This window comes from Brachyistius frenatus, unplaced genomic scaffold (assembly GCF_029030835.1).
Source record: "Brachyistius frenatus isolate BFR_SWC_R1_liver_20210118 unplaced genomic scaffold, ASM2903083v1 Contig_45, whole genome shotgun sequence".
NCBI lineage: Eukaryota > Metazoa > Chordata > Actinopteri > Embiotocidae > Brachyistius > Brachyistius frenatus.
Window position 1 is genome coordinate 3,062,281 of NW_027210644.1, and position 24,763 is coordinate 3,087,043.

Here is a 24,763-nt window from a genome sequence, read left to right on the forward strand (position 1 = left end):
AAATATTTTTTTTTAAAGAAACTTGTTCGTTTTCCGGTGGCCCCTGCAGGAAATTACGTACGGTGCTTAGTGTTGTTATGTGCAGCTCACAATGTTGTCCGACGAGGAACAGACAGTTTAGAACGTGGTAGATTTAATACATATCAGCAAAAATAATCACTAAATATTTTTTGCGTTTAACAACTTTCTCGTATGGCAGCTAATGCGCAGTCTACTTTGTCCCATTAAGTGAAAGGGCAGTTCTTTTTAATTTAAGAAAATTATCGCTGATTTTAGGCCATTTAAAAAAAAAACTAAAAAAAAACAACAACCTCAGTTTAAAAAGCTAACATAGCTACAAGCAGCATCATCGACCCGAAGTCTTCCTGCAACATTTCCCATCACTGGCAACCAGCAATGCAGAAGACATGACGATAACCAAGAAAGCGTCCGCCTCCTGTCACTAAACGTGTTTAATTGTCTCCTGTGTGTCGGTATGTTGCGGTTATATTGCTTCCTCGCCTCCTACAGCGTCTCGAGCAGAAATTTAGCAAATACAAGAGCGACACAACTAGCGACTGTGTTAGCTTTCCTTCATATTTAGATTAAATGACATTGGTCATGTGACGGGTTTTTAAAGTGTTTTATCCTGGAGGGTCAACTTCTCCTCGACTGATTATATTTCTGGGTTTTTCCTGCTTTTATTCTGTCACCCTGCAAATCAAAACAGATTTACCTCGTTCAGGATGTTAAAGCTTCTTTTTAAGCACCGTGAACAGGAATGACTGACAGTCTGTGCTTGGATTTAGATAAATGTGTGGCAGTGTCGAAGATATGTCTTCTGTGAAAAGGACCAAACTGTCAAGTAAAGCCTAAACCTTTTGGGCAATTATTTCTAATAGGCTACTTCATTTTAAGGTTCACAGAGATTAATGTCCACCTGTCCCCCTAATAAAGACGGAACTGCCAATGAATGAGGGAACTTTTCTTCTTTTTTTTTTAACAATCCAAATCCTATTTTTTTTTATTTTTATTTTTTATTTTTTAAGGTTTCGTCATTGTGCCAATGAGTTATTATAAAAAATTTACCTGTCATGTTAATTGCTTCCAAAGAAAGATTGAGTTCCTGTTTCTCAGCCTCCATCAATGCTTAAGAATGCTTCATACTATTAAAGTATAATTACTAAAGATAGCTACAGATCGTAAGGAAAGAGCCATACAGACCCAAAATGGTGTCTATAAATGGGGATGTCTATTTTTATATACACTGTCAAACAAATTAAAATAATATTTGAACTATATGAGGGACTCTCAGACAATGCTCTTGTCTTCCACTTTTTTCAGATCATTCATCTTGATGAAATGAATTTCCTGCGCAATCGTCTTGTTGTTCTGGGCCTGGTGTTGTTGGCCACGTTACTGCTGTACCTGTTGCTGCCATCCATTCGCCAGGGTAGCATGGAGCCGTCCCTCGATGCTCAAAGGATGGGGCTGATGGCCACCCCTCCTCCTCCGCTTCCAACCATCAACGTGTCTATTCGTACCGGACAGCTGCCCGGGGACCCTCCGCTGTTCTTCCGAGAAGCTTTGCCTGTGGATGGAGCCGGAAGACAGATATTGCCAAGGTGAGCTGACAAAACATCTAAGTGGATAACATGCTTTGTCCTTGTAATCACTAACCGCTAACCAGTTCACAAAGAGGTTGAACAAACCAGATGGTAAATCAAAACGTTTTAGGAGTTGAATACAAACACCCGCTGCTCCAACATGGCCTCTGCTCGCTCTAAAATCCTAAATAACAAAATGATCTCTCTGTTCAGGCTGCAGGTGGTCCTTCTGCATGGCCAGGCCTTCACATCTAAAACCTGGGAAGAACTCGGTACGATGGCCCTGCTGGCAACTAATGGATATCAGGCCTTAGCAATGGACCTGCCAGGTACGGCTCGAGTCGTGGCGCACATAATGAGCTCTGAAGTTGGTGTCAACAGTGATGATATCATTTAACACGGGATTTTATAAAAAAAAAAAAAAAAAAAATGTTTTGGACTGTTAACTTTTTTATGATTTAGACAGACATATTACTTTAAACTGAATCTTAATGCAAATAGAAACAAACAAACTCTTCGTAATCCACAATGTTTGGCAGGAGTTTGGTTGAAAACAACAATAACGTGTTTATACATATATAAATATTTACAATAAGTAGTATTAAAATCAATAAGCGTAATGCATGCATTAAATTAATAGACAAAAAGGCTGACATGCTCATTTTAAAATAAACATTTGGCTACTGCAGTGTTTTAATGCAGAGAATACTATTTATTATTTTAAATGTTTTAACAGTTGAATTGGTTTAGGCAGTTTGGGTTTCATGAGCTGATAGCGCACTCTTGTGGTTGATAATATTCGTACCTGCATAGTCTGACGGGTGATGCTTGTTTTATCATCGCTGAAATAAAAATATGAATTCTTATATTTACCCTTGTATAAACATTGACATTTCTTCTTCTTGGAGGGTACGGCAAGTCACCAGACTCAGAAGCTCTGAAGACGGACCAGAATCGGGTGGACCTTCTGGCAAGGTTCATGGAGTCTTTGGGCGTCAGAGCAGCTGTGCTTTTGAGCCCCTCCATGAGTGGACATTACTCCATCCCCTTCCTCATGAAGAACAACGCTCAGCTGCATGGCTTTATTCCTATAGCACCAGTTGGCACCCGGAGTTACTCCCCACAGCAATACCAACATATTCAGGTAAAGGGAGGTATGGATTGTGGTAATGTGACTGTGGTGATTCAAATATATACATTGTATTGTTAAAAAAAAAAAAAAAAAAAAAAAAAAGACATAATGGAATTGTGCCATTAGTTAGTTATGTGAGTAAACCATCTTCACTGGTGTTTCTCACAAAGTTAGGGTTGCTAGATCGTGATTAACTTTTCATATTTGGTCAAACTGTGGCTTCAATGGGGAATAAATTTGCTGCCTAAATTAAACACAAAGTTCTTTAATAATATGCTGCAGACAAGCACAGTATTAACTGAAATAATAAAAGTCTGTAAAATATTATTCTTGACAGGGCCCCTCTGATAGAAAGGGTCTGTACATACAGTTGATTACTGTAATCATCCTCCCAGTTGATGCTATGATTTAGATCCGTATTCTTAAACAAAATTGCTATTAATCAAATATTTAACTGGTGGAATTAAATTTAAATAGTATATTGTTTAAAAGTGGAAAAAAAAGTTGCAGCTATATTTCAGAGGCCAACATGTGTATTTTTGTTGCATCATTGTGATGCCTGCACCCTGCAGAATTTTGTTTTGCCATATTTCTGTTATATTCAAGAGTCACTTACATTTTACCCAGCTACAGGAGATTTACTCCAGACATACGTCAGAAAGGTGTGAATAACTGTACACTGCTGTATGTTGAAACTGGTGTGATGACTTCATGTATGTGTGTTTTCAGACTCCCACTCTGATTGTGTTTGGAGCCCTGGACACAAATCTGGGAGCGCAGTCCCACAAGAACCTCATACAGCTTCCACAACACTTTGTGCTAAAGTTAGAAGGAGCTCGCCACGCCTGTTACATGGACAAACCCAGAGAATTTCACCAAGGATTGATGGAATTCCTCAGCAAACTGAAATGAGAAGTGAAGCAAAGGAAGAGGGCGTAGAAAAAAGTCAAAAAAGAAAGAGAAACACTTGTCTTTTAATCAGTGGTTTATTATGACGGCAGATTTGACAAGTAATAAGATTACTCATATCATCATCTAATGAAGAAATATCATTGGTATCAGAGTTGGTTTGGAAAATTATATTTTAAATCTTACAGTTAGAGTTACAATTATTGTATTCCAGATGTTGCTGTTTTGAATGTGGTTTTTTTTTTTCAGCATTTCATAGTGTCATTTTAAAATTTGAGATTAGTTCAACTCAGCTTGTAAAAAAAAAAATAAAAAATAAAAAATCTGCAGTGTCCTAGAAAGTTGAACCAGTTCGTCTGGACCCAATGTTTTAGTGGGAGAGACGTTTCATCACTGATCCAAGTGACCTCCTAAAGCTCAGCTGACTGCATGTACCCTCCAACCTTATAAAATGCATAGTTGCATAACTGTTGCTGTTTATAAGCTATTGTAATTAATTAACATGCCTATTTAGATTCAAAACTAGTTATTCAGCCATACTGGTTTTGGTTGTTGTGCAGCTGTGCTCTTGGAAAGGTTGGAGAATACATGCAGTCAGCTGAGATTTAGGATGCTGGAATGGCTTGAGACTTGAAGGAATGAACTGATTCAACTTTCTGGGATTTTCTACCTGGATTTTTAGCATGCATCAACACATCAGACTTGTGTAGTTGTGAGTTTTGTTTCATGTGTTTCATGTCCCTCGTTGCATGTAAAAACATGGAATGTGTAACGTCGCTGTTACCATTTTTGTAGGTGACTGTAAATATGCAAATGTAGCAGTAAAAGCTTCTGTGAGTTTTACATTCGACAAACACACTTGTATAGTAAGATCTGTTAACAATCCCGGCTTCCAGCTAACATACAGTGCGCTGTTCTCAACAAAAGCAAACAGAATTGATATATACTGTAAAAAAAAAAAAAAAAAAAAGATAAAAGACCATATCACATACCATATCAAAATGATTTCAAAAAACAACTCCCATGTATTTATATATTGCTGACAAAGTTACATGTAATATACAGTATTTTCAATAAGTTTGGACAATCACGCAAACTAAGAGAAAAACTTAAACATATGTGCATTGCTTAAAATAAAAACAAAAAAATGTGTGTTGCGTATGTTTCAGTGAACTAATGCATATGTGACTTGGTATTTGGAAGTTGGTTTTTACTGCTAGCTCACAGCCTCATTTGTCTTTGTACAAACAGTAGTTTAGCAGACACAGACATTTTATTACACTGTTGATTGTGTTCTTGTTTGTTTTGTTTTCAAATGTATAAATGAAGCCTGATTATTTCTTGTCATACTGATAACGACTACAGTGACCAAGCAAAAATGCCTGACTCTCCACATCTAAAATATTCCAAGGCCCACAGAAAAGTGTTGACCAAAAGATAAAAGTGTTGACCAAAAGATAAAACTGTAATTATTACAAGTAATAATTTAATACAATGCAAAGTTTAAAACTTCACTGAAAATGAAGATTTCAAAGACAGACTAAGGACTGTCTGAAACAAAACGGAAGCAGTGTCTGTAGCAGCCTGAACTGTAAACACATAAACTTTTGCTGTTCAGGTTACACCATCCAGACACACACAATATATTTGGCTTTTACAAGCCTGGTTCTTCCTGGAAAAACACTTTGGAGAAAGGTGTACTTACTTTTTATCATTTTGTCCTGATTTTGTTCCACAGAAAATACTTGTTTCCTGTGTATTTCTGCACTGTTCAGAATTTCTATATCACCCATAGCTAATTTGTTCCAGTGTACCGACATGGACATGGAAACATGTTGTCAGAATATTGCTGATATTATATTGCTAATATAACCTTAACATTATATTACCTAAATAATTAAATTAATCTTCACCTAAGACCCTTTTTTTTTTATTGCTTGCTTCGTCAGTAGGCGCACGTTGTGAGCTCCAGCTCATTTATATTCCCACTGAAATAATATAGGTGTTTAATGCCTGTTGATTCAAAGCTTTTCCCATGAAAAATTCATTCCAGCGACGCGGCTTTTATTTTGAAGGGCAGGAAGAGGCTTTAGCAGCGTCAGCTGACTCATTGAGTCTTTTATCTGACCAGCAAGCTTGACAGCACGGGGTGAGTACTGGGAGAAATCACAACTATCGTCAAGGGCGGATTAAAATAATATTCGCTGTCCTGTAATTCCCGTTTAAAGCCTCCAGGTTTAGCTCGTTCACCAGCGGCGACGATGCTGGAGCTGCTATCACAACACCAACGACACTCACAATATAATGTACACAATGCTAACTAGCTTTTAGCATTACATTGGTCTTGAAGCAGGAGGGGGTGGGGGTGGGGGGATTTAAGCAGCTTTAACAGGCTCCAGATATAACGGGATCCAGCGTTGGGGACTGGTGTTTAAAACACGCATTTGTGCCTGAGAAAAAGACACAAATACTAGACACGATCCTGACATGCTTGATTGTGACATGTGGTGTTTCTGTGTCCAAAGGGAAGTTCAGAAATCACACCATGCTTCCTGACAAAGATGGTCCAGCAGTTGGAGGCGGCCAGAGCTCACCTGAGGGAGAGGACCCCTCTGTGAGTCTCTTCAGAGAATACCTCCGCCTCAAAACTGTCCACCCAGAGCCGGACTATGGTGAGATACTTTCATCACTATACCCTCTGAAATCAAGCCATCCGCTTCGAAGATGTTTGTTTGGATTATTATGAGGTTATTTGAGGCGTCGAAACAGCTCCTGGACTACACCCACCTTGATGTGGGCAAAAGCACAAAATGTGTGATTTATCAATTATCTCTAAATAATAGTTTTCTAATTTGATTTAAACATGATAACTGTCACACACATGTGAAATACATTTAATGTAAGCAAGCTTAAAGTTAATCACACTAGATTTGATCTGCCTATTAAATGTATCATCTATCCTACCTTTTATCAAAGTCCAATTCTTATCTGCATCAGTTAACCACTGCAGTTACGTAAGGAGCTTGTAGTCTCGAAAAGAAAGCCGAGCTGTTCTGCAAAGCTCTCAGTTAATTGGTCACGTCTTGTTTTTGAGCCTCACCTATCGTTAGAGACTGCGGCCCCAGGAACATACTGTCCGTGGTGATGGTTCATCTTCAGGTTCCGGGGAGCTGGAGGTTCCTCACACTGACCTGAAAGTGGCTGAAAATTACAAAGAGAAAGCTTGGTTTTCTAAACCTATAACTAACAGCAGCAGGAGTTATGACTGCATGTTTTTATTATTAATATTTAAACAGACTCTTGTGCTCTCTGTTTATTCATTTACAGAGGCTGCTCTAAGGTTCCTGGACAGAATAGCTGAGGAGCTTAAGCTTCCCATGAAAAAGATTGAGGTGTGTGTCACTGATTGTAATCTATACACGCTGCTGGCAGCTGTTTACACGCTTTAAGGACGTTAATGATGAGTTTCATATATTTCTGTATGTCGTCCGCTCTCCCTTTAGGTTTGTCCAGGCAGAGTTGTGTCAATCATGACGTGGGAGGGAACGAAACCCACTCTGAAATGCATCTTACTGAATTCCCACACAGATGTTGTACCTGTTTACCAGGTATGGCGTCTGTCTCCGTTCATGGTGTTACAATCCTCTTATCTTATCTGTAATGGACATGAAAAAAAAATAGATTTGATATCAATCTCTTCTCCAGGATCATTGGAAATACGATGCTTTCAGTGCTTTCAAAGATGCAGAGGGCAACATTTATGCCCGGGGATCACAGGACATGAAATGTGTAACTATACAGTGGGTATAAACTGCCTTGATAACTTGTTTTATTAAACAGGATTAGTGCTTTAGTCTGTATATGTGCTATGAGAAAGACCTGTTTTAACACCGTCCCACTCATCCTGCATTCTGCCAGTTCACACTCTGTTTCTTGTGTTTGTCGTACATCTGCTCTGTCTACTTTTGTTCTGTGTAGGTACATCGAGGCAGTCAGAAGACTGAAGGCAGAGGGAAGGAAACCGATGCGCACTGTGCACTTAATGTTTGTTCCGGGTAAGAAATGTGACTCTTTTATTTGTTTCATCTTTGGACTGATTATTCCTCAAGACCGTGTTTGATTGACACCCTCTTCCCCCCTCCAGTAATTCAAAAATAATAATTGACAGGTGATTACCTTTCTATTTAACGAAGTTGACCCACATGTAGCCCTGGTTCTAATGCAGGTAGTACGTGCATCCTCATCAGAGTGATTACAAACTGTTAACATGAGAGCGACTGCACAGTTTGAGCGTCAGTGTTTCTATCAGCCAGCCGAGGACATTACGCTCAGTCTTAGTTGTAGTCTGAGTCTGCCAGAGCTGAAAACATGAAATGTATGCTCGAATTTGTGAGTCATTCAGGCTGTGATGGTGGGACAGATTCGATCTTTATTAGTGCATGGGCACGAGACATATTTATTTCTGTCAGCAGATAATCAAAGACTGGTAGGTGGGGGAGATTTAATATAAGAATGAGTAAAGGCAGGAGAGGTCCGTTTCCATCCATATTCAGCTGCTACAAGCCTTGTTAAATATGTGTGTGATAGTCTCTATTGTTTTCTGAGGCTGTTGGTACATGTGGTATTTTGTCTGTTTATCACACAAAGGCTCTGATTCAAGTCTGCATAAATTTAACTGTGACAAAACCCCACTGTGCTCAAACCAGCTCTGTGTCAGTGGGGTTTTGGACCGCAGGCACTGGTTCATGGAGTTTGGTGACATTACACTGCTGCCAGCTTCAGCCTCAGCAGAGGTCTAATCAGCCATGTTGACTGAAAACATCACACTTGTTTACTTAAACTTGTTTGCCAGATATGAGCAATTTGACAAATGATAATATGACTTTTACCAATAAAGTATGCATGTTTTGTTTCTTTTCAGATGAGGAAGTTGGAGGTCACAAGGGAATGGAAACATTTGTGAAGCATCCCGATTTTCAAAAATTGAACATTGGCTTTGCTCTTGATGAAGGTAAATAAATAACTTTCACAAATTTTTTTTACAAGTTAATGAATAAAAAGTCAGACTTTGTATTTTAACCTCGAAAAGCGCCCTAGAACAACCTTTTTTACAACAGCAGAACTTGTATTTCCTTTATTGTGAAAGGTGACTTGTCATGTTTGTCCTCAATAATTACAACGTCACAAGTTAAGGGCTCTAAACTTATGGAATTTGTCACTGAGGCAATTTATTGAAATTTTCCATGAGTTCTCTATAATATCCCTAATTTTATAAATTTATTGTCAGTGACTTGGTTTAACATAAACCTGCCTGCATGGAAGTGTTTGATACAGAGCCAGTATTACAGTCAGTGAGTCAGTGAGAGTATGAGGGTTAAAATCTGAAATAAAATGTAATTACCTGTATGTATTGGATGCTAAAGGCAAACATGTACTAATGAATGAATGTCGGTTTCTGGTTGTTTATGTTCAGCAGTGCTGATGTGGTGTAGCCGCTAATCTAAATAGTACATCATGAAGTTCTGTTCTTTGCACCACAGTATGTCTTTTTTTTTTTAATGTTATCTTTAAGGGTGTTTTAATTTTTTCTGCACGTGCTCCGTAGGTCTGGCCAATCCTGGGGAGGCCTTCACTGTGTTTTATGGAGAAAGAAACCCCTGGTGTGAGTATAACACACACACAGCACAACGATTTTCATATTTCAACTCAGCTTTTTTAAACTCTGATGGATCATGAAGTCCAACATGAATCAAGCAGGGCGACTTCTGCTTTTCAGGGATTACAATCCACTGCCCCGGCAGTCCAGGTCATGGGTCTCGGTTTGTGGAGAATACAGCTGCTGAGAAGCTCGTGAGTGTCAACATCATGTCACCAGTTATTAAATCTGACTTGCATTCCTTGTATCCTGTTGTTGCAAGGGCTGTTAAAAAGTGACAGTGACAACACTCGTCTTTTTGCTTTTTTTTTTACAGCGGCAAGTCATAAACTCCTTCCTGGACTTTAGAGAGAAGGAGAAACACAGGTGAGACAGACAGTCTATATAATGTTAGTGGAGTGATACATTTTCTCATTTATAGACTGCTACGGAATTAGTTCGAGGTGATATGTTTTAAAGAGATGCGACACTCAATGATCTGTTTTTTATTCATTTCCATTAAATCTGAAAGTTTAATGACCGGATTTCCTACATGCCCTCCCAGTATAATGGTTTACCTCCATCCTCCATGCTGCTTTTCATAGATTTTCTATAGTTAATATTCTAAAAGCTGCTCACAAAGTCTGTAGATTTTACATTTTAAGTATTCAAACTGTGTAGTAGGTGGTCTCACTGGCTTGTGGCTCTATTTATGGCTGGTTCTTCCAAGAGCGATGCTGCTAACATGATTTAATGAGGCATCTGTACAGTAAAAATTGCTAATTCATTCTTGGAGGTGAAGAATGTCAGGAGCCCTGATTTATGGACTAAACTGTTGTGGCAATAATCTCCCAACTGTGCTCAAGCACATTGGACAGGAAAATGACAATTAAAGTAAAGTGACTTGTGAAAAAGTGCATGTTGTAAATATGTGTGGGACACTGCAGATGTTTACACGTAAGAAAACATGTAAAGCTACGTTGTTGTTTATGCCTCTGGACCATTTTTGCACAAATGTTCAATTGGACTCAAGAATGAACTCATTAGATTTTGGTGAACAAAGGCAAATGTGGCCTCACAAAATACTTTTTTAGCTGTCACTCAAACATTTTCAAATGTACATGTTTTTTTTTGTACACTCCTTTTTTGGAGTTGGCTTTCTTTGCAGTGACATGGAAACAACTGTTAAGTGCAATTGGTTGTGCAGCATTCTGATATGGAAACAGATTGCTTCAGTTTATTCCTGTGCGATCTTCTGCAGTTCATTGTTTTAAACTGTATGTACACAGTCAGCTACAATAAAGGTCAGCCTCACACTGATATCAAAATGCTCTGCAAAAGCGCTTTGCTGGCCATTGTTCAACACCCTAACTTAGGAACAGAAGGGGAGAGTGTGCCCATATTTCACATTTGGTCAGAAAATGAATTGGTGAACCTAATTATGGATGTCCATCTTGAAACTATGCTGATTGTATAGTTCTGTGCTGTCAGGTTGAAAATGTGAGGCACCGACCATTAAGAGTTTGCAGCTTTTCTGTAGCAATATCTTTATTTGAAGCTATTTCTGCTGTCATGGCAACAACTTTCTATCAGAATCAGCTTTATTGGCCAAAATGCCTTCAAAGTCTTCCCTCCATATATCATGAGTGGAGAGACATGAATGTAAATGTGCCTGGATTGCCGAGGCGTACAATCGTGAGGCGACTATTCTTGTCATGAAATGCCTTAATCCTGGATTTGAATCAGTTAATCTTACATTCCAGGAACGTGCACAGTAATTTCAGTTTACACTGGTCTTTCTAGGAATTTTTTTTTTTTTTGAAAGTATTAAACTCAAAGCAACCGAGTACATTTTAACTTAATTGCCAGTCTTGGAATGTGCCCGCTATACTCCCTATAATAAATAGTAAATAAAAATAAACTACTGGGAACCTATAATAATTTTTTTGTAAATTATTTAAAGGTAAAACAACAAACAGAAATGTCATAACTTTGGCCCCTTGTTATTACATTTTTTTTTTAGGTAGCTCATCAGCTTGTGTGTGTGTGTGTGTGTGTGTGTCCCCGTCCTTTCAGGTTTGATGCTGCTTTACATTTCATTACCTTGTAATTGCATCACCACCTTGTGTGTTTTTCAGGCTAAATACCAGTGAGTGCTTCACCCTTGGTGATGTCACCACAGTGAATATGACCATGGTGAAAGGAGGCGTGGCTTATAATGTCATCCCAGCTGAAATGGACGTCAGCTTTGACCTTAGAATACCACCCACAGTAAATCTACAGGTGCGTATTCGTACACGCTTTATGTCTCTGTGTAACTACCTCGTACAGTCATGTGGCTGCGAGCTATCTTAACAAGTTAACTCTACACTAACCTCCAAATTATTACTCTCTCAGGAGTTTGAAAAACAGATCAAGCAGTGGTGTAAGGAAGCAGGAGAGGATGTCACCTATGAATTTGCTCAGGTCAGTGTACCCGGACTCAGTATTTAAACTGCAGTTGGTTTGTTCTGAAACTGAAGTAGCTGTCATCCGCTGCAGAAACACATGAACCAGAACATCACATCGACAGAGGAAAATGATCCGTGGTGGAGCACCTTCAGTGCCGCCTGCAAGGCCATGTGAGTAGACTATTACCATATCGGTATGTTCTCATCGCAGATCCAGACACAAAAACAAGGCAGGTTTACAGCACAAAACATGATTTTCTGTTGAATCCTGTTTAAAAAAAAAAAAAAGGAAGTAAAAGCTGTATACTGTATTAGTGGATGATAAAATAAAACATTTTATGGTTTTATTTCTGCTTATATAATCTTTTTAATATATCCCCTTCATGAGTCTTCACACATTAACTGCAAATGTTCACACAGCCTTCACAATTCCTCCTCTTGTGTTTGGAAAGAACTGCTTTGTCTAGAATTACTCATTGTAGCATCTATATGGAAGCTGGTTTTCTTTTTTTTTTTTTTTTTTTTTAATGTATTTTACTGGAAATATAAAAGGATCTTTTGGTTTGCCATATAAACCTCTCTAAGATAGGCTGAAGCACTTTGTGGACATGTTTTGGGAATGCTTATCCAGATAATTTTAGCTGACAAAACAAGTAAAGATACTGTCCTTGTGACATGTAAGCAAAGTCTTAAATCAACATCTCTACTGCAGGAATATGACTTTGGAAAAGGAGATTTTTCCGGCTGCTACAGATAGTCGTTTCATCCGCGCAGTGAGTATTAGAACTGCTTTGGACAACCAAGGCAATAAGAAATTTCCTTCAATAAATGTTAACTCATTTGACTTTCCAATTATTGTGACATTTGATATTACCAGGAGAAAGTAATTGCAGTTCTGTGTGTTTAATGAATCCAGGTGGGTATCTCCGCTATTGGCTTTTCTCCAATGAACCGGACACCAATCCTGCTGCATGATCACAATGAGTATGTGAATGAGCAAGTCTTCTTGAAAGGCATCAGCGTGTACGAGAGGCTCATCCCGGCTCTCGCCAGCGTTCCTGCCTTTCCTGACGAGGCTTAAAACCAGCCCTCAGTTTTAATCTTCTAAAACACATTTCACTGACGATCTGAATATTTAACTTGAGGAATTTGCAGAGATTACCAAAGAATAATAATGTGTAATATGAAGCCAAACTGAGCACTTAACCTTTGGTACTGTTAATTTTTTATGATTCTCAGGATATAGGCACATTAAGCTTTCTATTACTCAGTACTGCAGCAGGTTTTAACAACATACTTAATGTATATCAACATTGTTGATTGAGTACGCCTGTCTGTATGAGGTCTTAAAGGAATATCACCTATTGTGTAAACTGTTTTCATTAGTATACAAAAAGAAATCTACTTACTAAAATGTGAAGATGACTGTGATTAGCTCTTCTATCAAACATCACCTAATTGCCACTTTTTAAATTCAGCCCCGTTTTAAAGTAATCATTTCTGTGATAGGATCTTATTTAATGAAGTGCAATTGAATAAATATATTTGTTAAATCACTTCATGGTCCTGTTTTCTGGAGCACAAGTTAGAGATCTGTGTCTGATGCCACCACTGATGAGACCTTTGAATGAGAAGCAGTTACAGCTGTGTTATGGAGCCGTGTTCAATTTGACTGCCTACAGCAAAGACATTTAACCTCCAACCAACCATCTGCTTCAAGGACAGGCAATGAAATTGACCATAAATGCATCAGTAAAACAGTGAATTCATCAGTACAGCCTTCAGTTTATCTCAAAGTGGACCACAAAATAACCATTATGTACTGCGTTTCAGAAGACTGACGAAGAGCCCAGCCTATGCACCCCAAAGAGTTGAAGTCTTATGTACCAAAGACACTTTCTAACAGCTGTTAACAGTGATTAAGGTATTTCACAAAGTGCACAAAGCCTCTTTACTTCCTAAAGGAATACAACATTATGACGTACTGTTTTAGCCACACAGGTGACAAGGCTGCAAGGACTGCAGGGTTGGTTCCTAATATGAGAGATTATTAGGTCTCTGCTGTTGTAAAATTATCATTATGCCTTTTATCTGCCAAGAATCCATTAAAGCATTTAACTTTCTTTGGATGGAACTGGTCAGTGATATTCTGGCATCTATCCTTTGAGATCCCATGTTAAACCCCAAACATGGGGTTGTTTTCCTCTGTTCACCTTAACATAACATTGACCAGACTTCCCTAGCAACTGATGTTCCATTCTGTACCAAAACAGTTCCTGTCCTCTCATTACTTGGGTCTTATTAATCACAAGGTTAAAGGTGACTTACACACCGTTACCGTTTTTGGATTGAACACTCGGTATAATGCAAACCCCCAAATTTTTATGGCACATTTCCTTTAAAACAAAACTGTAGGATTAAACTTAAACAGGCTTTGGTGTTGCTCTCATTGTAACAATAAATAGAAATAGCAGCCTAACCCTGATCTGTTTCGGACACTTGAAAATAACACATTGTAGTCATGTTGTTGCACTATCTTTAAAACTTGAGATAATGAGACGCTTTACCAAACACCCTCACCAGGTGTTAAATTATTTAGTCAAGAATCGAGCATTTAAGCATTTTATCAGTCTGTTATATCATCAAAAATGGTCATTTCAGGCCGATGCTTTTCCATTTCAAAGCCTTTATCATCTGATACCGATAATGTGCTGATATTTTCCCTTGTGGATTCTCATGAAATTCAAATCAGACTTTCAATTGTTTTCATTTTGTGATCGTGAGCATCAGGTCAGTAATATTTGTGCTGCTGCGTGTTTTGGTGAGGACTCTTTTTAAAAAGAGATTTTTACAGAGAACCTTTCCTGGGCAAATAAAGATGAACTAAAACAAAAAAGAAAATTGGTTACAAATTTTAATTTGTCAATTTATTTTCGGTTTATGACCAAATACATACAAAAGACTTTCCTATCAGCCTCAGCTGCACTCTGTGGTAGTGCTGATGAGCTAATATTAGCATGCTAACATGCAATGTAAGATGATAATCACAATTACCTGCATCTGCATTTTGCACTGTCACTGTGAACATGTTTGTATGCAGATGTGTTTACTGAGCTAAAAGTACTCCTGAGCCAAAGTGCACTTTCACAGAGCTGCTGTAAAGTCTCAGTATTGTTGTCATATTTAAAATTGCAGTCAAATATCTAATATTTTTTTAGAATGAGAAATGTTATATGATTCAGCAAAAGAAACCCAAATTGCTGCCTTTTAAAATCTATCAGACAAATGTAATCTGGTTTACAGTTACAGTTAGTGTCTCTTGTAGTGGATTACTTAAATGGAAGGTTATTTACATTCATGCAACAGAACTTGCCTTAACTTGTAACAAATAAAATGGAAAACATCTGAAAACAAGGATGTTGTGAAACAGAGGTGCAATAAGGGAAATGAGATTAAAAATTTAGCTTGATTTGTAATGCTGTTTACATGAGGTAAAGGTCGGTCTCATCTACAGTTCAGCTCTCTTTGGAGTTGTCATCCAATTAACAGTGTGTGGCTCTCCGAGGGGGACTGGCAGGAAGACTGCAGTCAGTAATTAGTCTTCTTTCTCCCCAGGACATGACAGCAGTATTAGAACATGGGGCCGTCAGGGAGGCGAACAAAGCTGAACCCACATCCTTCCTCCCAGAGGGGGCAGAATAGGTGCAGTCATCCTGTCGGGTCAGCTGTCGAGCATCTGAATGCTTGGCTGTGGGCAAACATAGGTGCTGTTTATCAAAGACAAGCTGCCTGTTGCAGTATTTCAGGAAAGCTTGCATTGAATGCGGTACAGCCCAAATGATACGGTTACATTGCAGCTACAAGTCTTTCTGTTTTGAGGCCAATGTCAGAACATTTTATTTCATTTCTCTGGAAATAAAAATCGCTTGACAGTTGCTCTCTTCTTAGTCTTGCTCCCTTGATCAGAAGCCAGAATCAGATTCAGTTTCACATTCAGGATCACATTTTTAACATCTCTGTATTGAGTCTCAGGACTATGATTTTTTTGCTTCCCAGCCAAGCGGTTAATACTCCCAGATGCTGCAGTGTATGAAGGAACATCAGCCTACATAGTGTGAATGTTACAGCTGAATGGCAGCCATCTCTCCTGCAGTGCAAACTACAGCTGTCCTCTGGTGGTAATTACAGCCAAACCCTCTTGTAAAGGCCACAAGATTCTCCCCCTAATGGGGATTCATTTTTATGTTGGAGATTGCAGCTCTGCAGCCACTATACTGTGTTCAGTACATTTTGTTGTCCTGGTGGACTGCTTTTAATGATTGAATTTCACCTAACTTTTATTTTGAGTAACTGCAAAATGTCTGAAAATGCAAAGTAGAAAAACCCTGAAGTCTGCACAGCCATAACGATCCCCATTGGAAGATTTTAAAGGTATTTAATTGTGAGAAAATTTCTGTTCTGATGTGGCTGATGTGTTGTTGTTTGTAAGGGCTGACAGTTGGGAGAGATGCTCTATCTTTGAACAACTTGAAAATGAATGTGAAATGTAGAAGAATAAAAAAAGGTTTGTCTTTTTCCTTTACTTTTAGTCAGTTAATAAAATACTTCTAATTCTCATGTCTACAAACCTGCTTTTTCAACTAATTTTCTGCCTTACAACACATTTTATGGTTTGTCATTTATTTCCCAGCATTTCTAAATCCCTTTTGCTTAAATAGAGCATGCTTAAAATGCCTGGCCAGTACTGTATGTGTTACATCATTCTACCATTGGTCTACCATTGCCAGACTTATTTCCGTGCTCTGTGATGTTCCTCCGCAGCAGAGAGACCACTGTGTTTGAACATCACAACCATTGTGTATTACAGTGATGTTGTGATATTAAACCAAAGATGTCATTGGTATTCTGTTCTGATTAAAATGCAGCTGAATGTTGACTGCCTCTTATATTGATCCTGCGAGTGCTCTGAGGCGTATTCGAAGCTTGACCTACACAGGCTGGACATAAGAGAGGCTGTGTACAAAACAATTGCTATGTATTTTGTATTGATTTCTCTGGCAATTTTCTTTGAGTGGTAGAAATGTAATGACCAAAACCAGATGGCTTAGAGCCTGGAAATTTACAAACCTTGGACAATTTGTTTCCCTGGATTGACATGTAGGGAAATACTGAGTGGAAAAATAGATAAAACAATTAAATATGTGCCAAGATAGAAAAAGATTTTAAAGAACAAAACTAAATGAGATTAAAAGAAAAAAAAAAAATCTAGTGAAGGATTTCTAGACATGTACACCACAGGTGCCGACTGAGTGCTAATAAAAGCCCATTTCAATAATATAACTAGTACAACGTATATTATTATATATTATATGACTATAATGATATAACTTCAATAACATAGGTATAATTTTTCTTAATATATTTAGTTATGTTTTTGAACAATCCGATACCCAAATTTTTGTAGTTTTAAGGTTCCATAGATGGTTGGTGACACAGCCTTGGGGAAGTGAAACCGTTTCCTAATGTTGCAATCAAACTCAATTTTCCAGAATACTAAACAAGATATTAACAACCAATGAATATAGAGGTTATATGTTCTTAAAGCAGAGTTATTCGGCTGTCAAACATTTAAATTGCTTACTGTATTTTAATGAAGTTTGACTATAGCCCTTGGTAAGCTGTGTATCTGAAATATGAGGGAAAACATAGCCTACATAAAAGAAAATAATAGATTATTTTGTATTTGATTGACAGATAGTCAGAATTAAATGACTCAAAGGAAACCACTGCTTTTAATTGGGCTCTGTGACTACCTATCAAAACCTAAAAGAACCTATTATTGAAAAAACTTGGATGAATAATTTTTTTTCTATACATGAAAGAGATATCAAAATATATAATAGCCTACAAGATCAAATCAATATGTCAGCACTAACAAATCGTTGAATTAATGAAGTACAGGCTAATTTAACTTCAACATAGGCTACTTCAATAATGCTGCATTGTCTTTTGGGATTTGGAATCTAATGCATTATTACAAGTTACAGACATTCAAAACAAACACGAAACAGTCATTATCATAAAATGTTAACCAAATAAAATAACAGATGAGGTTAGTAAGTCCATTCTCTGAGCTACAGGTTTTGTTTGGAGGGGGAAAAAAATGGCTTTGAAGGCCAAAAAGGTGGGGCGATATCACTTGCTGGGTGTGTCTGACAGGCTGTGCAGTGCAGTGGTAAATGTGGTAATTTCAGGGAAGGTAGAGTACCCTACTAAAACCGGGATTTAACATATACTAATTAAATTAACAAAACCTGTCTCCAACTTTGTATCTGTAGCCATGTGTGAACAGAGCTGGGTTTGGGGCCCGGTGGGTAATCTCGGTTTGTGGTAGTGAATACAAAGATGTCTTCATTTTGTTGCATTCAGGGACCCTTCAGTGTTGCACCCTGGTCAAAACGAGTCCTTACCCACAAGCTTGCGGTCAGTCTTGTAAAAAAAAAAAAAAAATTCATGCCGATGACAACTCCCACGTGGCTTTGCAGAGATAAATAAAGCCGAACTAGATTCTTCTTCAGCTCCTCTGTTGCCTGGTGAGCGTGAACGCGCCTGGATCCACGGCGCTGCTGATGAGAGAGAGAGAAAGAGAGAGAGGGCTGTCGTGAACGCGCCAGCCTGTGTGATTGTGGCGGTGGTGTCGGTGATGTGTGTGGGAGCAGGAGGGGAGACTCTGCAGTGTCTTGGCAGCTGCATTATTAGTGCATCTCCCACCGTCCGCGATGACTCCACGGCCATTGCCTGCCTCCTCCGCGTCCACTTGACAACATAAACCGACATGAAGTCTTCGGAAAACTGAGTCGGACGTGCACACTTTGCGAGGTATATGCCCCCGGAGACGGTCCGGAGCGCTTCATTCACGCACCGAAACCCCGTGACGAGAATTTTTAATGGAAAATGGCGATAGGCGAAAGGTCTTGCAGCATCGTCTGCTTGGTATCTCTCCAGATGATCTTGATTTTCAGCGCATCGTGGCCTGGAGCAGCGGGTCTCACGTTCCCCCAGCAATACACGTAAGTAACCCCGACTGAAAACAGAGCCAGGCTCCCGATGGGAGACAACTTTGAGCTTGACCACTCAGCTCTGCTATCAAGAGTTACCCAATTTTATTTCCTCCTGTTACATAATCTGATTGCATCAATCTAAACGCATCATTTAAAGATCAGTGCTCTGTAAGGTGTAGTCCACACTGTGACTGGGCATACACAAGACAGATATCCAGACCATTTGCCTGGGAGAGCTGTCTTATTTCTGTTTCTGCCAATCAGAAGACCTCAGAAGTGTGTATTTACCAAGTTAGGATTAATATTAATTCGAATGTGTAGCATTTGGCCAATGATTTATCCTCCTTATTACCATATGATGAATTTATTTGGTTCTCTGTGCACAGTAAGCTTTAAATCTCTTGCTTATTACCTCCTATCAGATGTTTGTGTATTCATTTTAAAATGACACTCATGTTTTGTACTGTAGTTAAATCTGGGAGATATGTTTTTAAAATAAGGATGTTGAGATGTTTTCTATAACTAAATACCAGTAAGGTTAGGCTATATGTGAGGTTGACAATGGCTTTAATTAGGTAAGATAGTTGGGAGTTGTTTTTATTTGACATGCAACATTAAGTGTGTGCAGTCATAAAACTGGAAATGTGTTTTTTCACTGTTTCCCCTGCTGTTCTTGTGCTCCAGATTTTTTCCATACTGGCCAGCAAAAACAATTTCATTAAAACTCTCGCCTTTCCTTCAGCCAATGAAGTCAACAGTACTGTAATAGTACTTCATGCTTAGCAGTAGTAGGCCCACTACACCTACTATATGGCACAGAAGAAGAAAGGTGTGGTTTTACTGTGCATTCTTGCTGAAGGCAACATTAGAACTAACATTTCCATGTTTTTTAATCAATCCCGTGCTTAGCTCCTCTTTCGGAACCTTTAACCCATTGCTGTTAAGTACAGCTGGCACTTAACTTGAGACTACAGTTATCTGGGCCCACCTCCAGGCTCAGCAATCAGGCTGCTCTGGAGGGAGGAACAGGCCAGATGGTCCACTCATCTTCAGGGCACACGGTGGAGGATTTCTGACCAATCACAACTGGAGATCCGTATCTGTATTTACCAATTAGAAAAGAGGGTCTATAAATCAGGGAGGTGTGGGCGTGTGTTTTATGATGAATTGGGTTATTTCAAGTAGGGTATAGCTGCTGCTCGCTACTCCTCCTCCTCTTTTGCTGATTTTTTTCTGCTGAGTGCTCTGAAACAGCTACATAGCCCTGTGCCCTGGGTCTCTTCATGTAAGCTAAATGAAGCAGAATCACTATGCTGAAGAACAGCATCTCATTCCAATTAAGAATTAATACTGCAGCAGTGAGGATTTATACCCCTTCTCCCTCTCTTACTTCGCCCTCTCTACTCCCACCCTTTCTGTCTTGACTCTGTCTGTCCCTGCCGATAGATAGATAGATAGATAGATAGATAGACAGACAGACAGACAGACAGACAGACAGACAGACAGACAGGCAGGCAGGCAGGCAGGCAGGCAGGCAGGCAGACACATACAGACATACAGACAGACAGACAGACAGACAGGCAGGCAGGCAGGCAGACACAGACAGACAGACAGACAGACAGACAGACAGACAGACAGACAGACAGATAGATAGATAGATAGATAGATAGATAGATAGATAGATAGATAGATACAAAGAATTCCATTCTACTACTTTGCTTTGCCAAGTACATTGCGGAGGAGATGTGATTGCTGCCTATATTAGATTCACAGACACTTTTTTTCTTATCCAAGAAGTGTGATATCTTGGACACTGGAGGCTCTAGGTTGCATCCTGCTGTCCTTACTAGTATTTAGTTCATTTATTGATTAATCAAGTTGTTCTCCAACTGGGAAGAGAGCCCATAACCGTGAACGTATAAAAGCAGGGAATGTTCCTGAAGCTGGACGAGCTGGTTTCATGTGGGAACAATAAACAAATATCAGTATTCTGATGCCAGTATTGCTGCCAGTGTTAACATTTTTTCTTACGAAACAACAGTCATGAAAGTACAAGTATTGTGCTCAAGTACAAATTTGAGATACTTTCTCTTTACTTAAGTGTTATCCTTTTCTTTCTATTAACAGCATCACATTTTGGTTTATATAATCTATTCCAATATATTTCAGAGGCAAATACGGCACTTTTTACTGCACTGTATATATTATAGTACAGGCTTTTGATGTATTGATATGGATCGAACAGTATGTAAAGTCGGTACATTTTTCCAACACTTTAATAATATCTTGATACTATATATGCTACAAATGATACTTTGAATGGGGAGCGGCACTTTAGTGCAGTGGTTAGCATTGTCGCCTCACAGCAAGAAGGTTCTGGACCTTTCTGTGTGGAGCGTGCATGTTGTTTTTTTATGCCTATTCTGGTTTCTGGGTTAACTCGTGATTCTAAATTGGCCGTAGGATTGAATGTGACTGTGAGTGGTTTTCCTTCTGTATTGGCCATGTGATGGTGACCTGTTCAGAGTGTACCCCTCCTCACTGTCCCTGATGTTCAGGATATAGACAATAGATGGATTAACACTTTGAATGGGGCTGTTTTGCACAATGATACTTTGGATGAGTTTGTTTTGCTAAATTGCTAGTTGCTAAGTATTCTTTTTTTTTTTTTTTAACTTGGCAACTAGTAAATAATACGATCTTTGTTCTTCTGCTACCACAAGGCCACACATGGTGTTATAACAGAGAGGGAAGAAAAACTGATGAAATCCAATATCTTCGATAGAAGACCATTTTTTTTCTCTCTCATAGTCACTGTGTAGTAGAGCTCTGTGTCACTGGTGTGTCTTTGTGCTTGCCAAACGTCTTGCATTTATTTGCATGGCACATGATAACACATGACAGGAAACATGTGATTCATGTTTAAACTAATGTTGTAATCTAGATAGTGAAAACTGGTTTTACAGAAAAGGGAACACATTAATGTCTTCAAAAGAAGAAAACAACTTGAGAACCACAGGATCAGATATTTGTCAAGATCACGTTGAGATATTAGAAAAAAAAAAATCCCAAAGTTCAAGGGAAACTGTCCAGATATATCTATTTTTCTTCCACAAGCTGTTAAATTATTTTGACATTCACAGTAAAATAAAGAAGATCAGCAAATCCTGAAACTGCTGGCATTCGAAGATTATTGATTGCTCTGTTGATCGACTAATCAATTAACCAACTAATTGTATCAGCCCATGATTTTGGTTAAATATTGACAACACCGCTCATCTCGTGCTTCAACCCAGCCGAGTTCGGCATGGACATTTCGCATTGGCAGTGAATAGTTTTAAATATGATCATTATATGTGTTTTCTCTTGTAAAATGCAATAATATCAGCTTCAGGATGCAAATTAGTTGCAAATGAAAACTATGTTGCAAAAGATGGACGGATAGATGGATAGATTGATTCTGTCTGCTTCTCATACAACACCTATGGTTCTGTTGCTCCACCCTCTCAACCTCTCACCCTCTATGCCGTAAGTGAATATGGGTCACATTGTGTATAGTGTTTCTCTCTCTTTCCTCAGAGGACTGTGTGAGTATCGCAGGTAACAGAGTAGCTTTGCTGTTCGGCAGCTTCATCGCAGAGCAGCTATACAGAGTTTCTGATGTCCCACAGGGCTCGAGAGGAAAGGAAATGGAGCGCACTGTGAAAAAACTTTACGCGGTGCATCAGCTGCACTGACTCACACCGCTAAAGCTGCTCTGCAGTTCTCAGAGCTACAGTCCTGTAATAAACCCGATGTAGTCACACAGACCTTTGTACCTTTTAAATTATTTTGTGACCGAACAACCATGTTGACTTCAGTCCTTTGAATACGCTGAGAGAATCTTTTGTTTTGCAGATGGATGACTTCAGTTAATGAAGCATTCCTTCAACGTTGATATTGCACCGTCACAGATTGAGACCCATATTGTAGAATGTGACGTGTAATGAACCTGCAGGATCAATGTTATCACACAGCCTATAGGCAGATTTAAGAAAAAACAAACCAGGACAGCCATCGGTGATGAATCATAAAGGTCAATTTAATTTAATTGTCATTAAGGATTTCTGTGTGCGGGATGTGTGCTCTGTGAGCTCATTTCTCTTTTAGTCTATGGATTTGCTCCTTGTCATAAATTTAATTTGATTAGAGATTAACTGAATGCAGAGTCAGATTGTTTTTTTGTTTTTTTTATCAGGGATATTTTTTTCATTAGATACCAGACAAATATTTTTTTTTTTTGAAAATCACAAGATGCTTAGTCACCATTGTTCTATGTTATGATTTATATTTGGAAAAATGTCTGTGTTGCAAAAAGGAACTGCTCTGTTATCATTTTCATAAGCATTTTTCGTTTGATCAGCCTGTGCGGGTTCGGTTAGAGGACTGCAGCAATCCTAGTAACACATTGGCTTATGAAAACTTAATAGAGAATTATTCCTATTTACAACTGGAATGTATTTTTAAAAGGGTAAATTAAAAAAAAGACAAATTTTTCTGATTACTGCTCCATTCGGTGTTGTCAGTATGGAGAGGGAACAGCACTCCTCACTTTTTTCTGCAGCTGCCTCGAATGCCTGGAGCTGAACACAGTTTCACTTTTAAATTGTGCTGTGTGAAGACACTTTGTCAGGCATCCCATGATCTATTAGATGGGCCTTAGACTGACAGTCTTGATGTTGCTGGAGTTAAAAAAAATAATGGCTTACATCTTAGTTTTCACATTGTTCCTCCAGCTTGGCACTTTCCTGAAACCCAGAAGCATTTCGGCTCAACTTGAATCAAAAGAAAAAAGGAATCTTTGCAACATCCCGAGAGCTGTGTCTATCTGTGGACAGTTGAGTGTGGGTTTGTGGCTCGTCTGATAGTAGAAACAAGTCCAACAAGACTTTAATCTATGATGTTGTCTCGTAACTCTTCTGGGACTGATAATGAATCGACTCTCTGTGCACTTACGGGTGATTTTCTGGCCATTGAGATTTATTACCTGGTTTGACCTAACTTAGGTAACAAATGTTTCGTCCCCACAAACTTTTCTTTTGCCCATTTGTCCAGATTGAACCGCAGGATCACCTGTTCAGCTGAGGAATGAAGGCTGAACCAGGAAAGTAAGGCAGGTAATCAGAGCGAGATGTGTATTTTTCTTAAAGCTGCATCCATCGTCAGGGTCTCTTGAGGACAGGATATACACATACAGGGATTTTTTTTTTTAACTTATTATATATTATTTACTTCAGTCTATAGTCTTTTAAAACACATTTTTTGTTTTAAGTATTTATATATCCTTGAGGTTAATGGCATACACTTCAACATGGCATTGATGCAATGAATATGAAAGACACTAATTCTCATTCTGCAGGATGCATCTTTTGTTCTGATAGGTTGTGTAGGATTTCGTGTGCTGTGGCCAAGTTGCAGCTTGGAATATGATTATAGCTACAGTATTTCTGAAGAGCACATACTATGCTGTATTTATAAGGTTCATTTGAATGAAACATTATTCGTAAAATGACAAGTTGAGTGAAGTCAGTGTGATAATGTAGGTTAGATCCAAAGTCACCTGGTGAATGGTGTGCTACATTAATCAAAGAATCTTCCACAGAGACATTTGAAAAAGCATGATGTATGGTTTAATAGCTCTGGGTTAGGGATTGTGTTTTAAAAAAATTCCATTTAGAATCTTTTATCCTCAATATAAGAAGTGCAGAAATAGAATAGAAATAAACTAATATTCAAATATTGTTATATTGTTGAGACATTTTATTTACAGTACAGTACTGTGAATGTTGTGGATTTGTGACTATGTTGCAATTCCAAAGGAATTTGCTCAACATCAAAATCAACCAAATCAGTTCAATAAAGGAGATATCATTACCTGAGGATAACAATTAATTAAAGAAATGATTATGTAGCCTAATACATTTTTGGTTGTTAGACTCTGACAATAAAAG

General features: G+C 38.6%; 3 protein-coding genes across 3 annotated transcripts in view; all 3 read left to right on the plus strand.

The window, feature by feature from the left end:
- Nucleotides 1-103: 103 nt before the first annotated feature.
- abhd14a (abhydrolase domain containing 14A) lies at nucleotides 104-4,779 on the plus strand. The gene is made up of 5 exons (XM_069703351.1): nucleotides 104-473; nucleotides 1,324-1,604; nucleotides 1,800-1,915; nucleotides 2,495-2,730; nucleotides 3,448-4,779. Exons 2-5 carry the CDS (start codon nucleotides 1,342-1,344, stop codon nucleotides 3,628-3,630), a joined length of 798 nt encoding a protein of 265 aa, XP_069559452.1. The 5' UTR covers nucleotides 104-473; nucleotides 1,324-1,341; the 3' UTR covers nucleotides 3,631-4,779.
- Nucleotides 4,780-5,717: 938 nt separating this feature from the next.
- Nucleotides 5,718-13,268, plus strand: LOC138623678 (aminoacylase-1-like). Its single transcript, XM_069703352.1, has 15 exons — nucleotides 5,718-5,776; nucleotides 6,153-6,299; nucleotides 6,955-7,019; nucleotides 7,131-7,235; nucleotides 7,333-7,427; nucleotides 7,606-7,682; nucleotides 8,549-8,638; nucleotides 9,233-9,289; nucleotides 9,404-9,477; nucleotides 9,600-9,649; nucleotides 11,401-11,545; nucleotides 11,660-11,728; nucleotides 11,804-11,883; nucleotides 12,425-12,485; nucleotides 12,629-13,268. Exons 2-15 carry the CDS (start codon nucleotides 6,173-6,175, stop codon nucleotides 12,791-12,793), a joined length of 1,260 nt encoding a protein of 419 aa, XP_069559453.1. The 5' UTR covers nucleotides 5,718-5,776; nucleotides 6,153-6,172; the 3' UTR covers nucleotides 12,794-13,268.
- Nucleotides 13,269-18,368: 5,100 nt separating this feature from the next.
- Nucleotides 18,369-24,763, plus strand: part of LOC138623679 (voltage-dependent calcium channel subunit alpha-2/delta-2-like) — a 39,282-nt gene continuing 32,887 nt past the window's right edge. The window contains exon 1 of the mRNA XM_069703353.1: nucleotides 18,369-18,782. Coding sequence (XP_069559454.1) covers nucleotides 18,667-18,782 — 116 coding nt within the window. The 5' untranslated portion in view covers nucleotides 18,369-18,666. The remainder of the gene's footprint in view (nucleotides 18,783-24,763) is intronic.

Coding starts and splice junctions, on each gene's coding strand:
- abhd14a (XM_069703351.1), top strand. CDS start 1,342: ATGAATTTCCTGCGCAATCGTCTTGTTGTTCTGGGCCTGGTGTTGTTG. Junction 1,605..1,799: donor GGAAGACAGATATTGCCAAG/GTGAGCTGACAA, acceptor CTCTCTGTTCAG/GCTGCAGGTGGTCCTTCTGC. Junction 2,731..3,447: donor AGCAATACCAACATATTCAG/GTAAAGGGAGGT, acceptor GTGTGTTTTCAG/ACTCCCACTCTGATTGTGTT.
- LOC138623678 (XM_069703352.1), top strand. CDS start 6,173: ATGCTTCCTGACAAAGATGGTCCAGCAGTTGGAGGCGGCCAGAGCTCA. Junction 7,020..7,130: donor TTCCCATGAAAAAGATTGAG/GTGTGTGTCACT, acceptor CTCTCCCTTTAG/GTTTGTCCAGGCAGAGTTGT. Junction 8,639..9,232: donor TGGCTTTGCTCTTGATGAAG/GTAAATAAATAA, acceptor CGTGCTCCGTAG/GTCTGGCCAATCCTGGGGAG.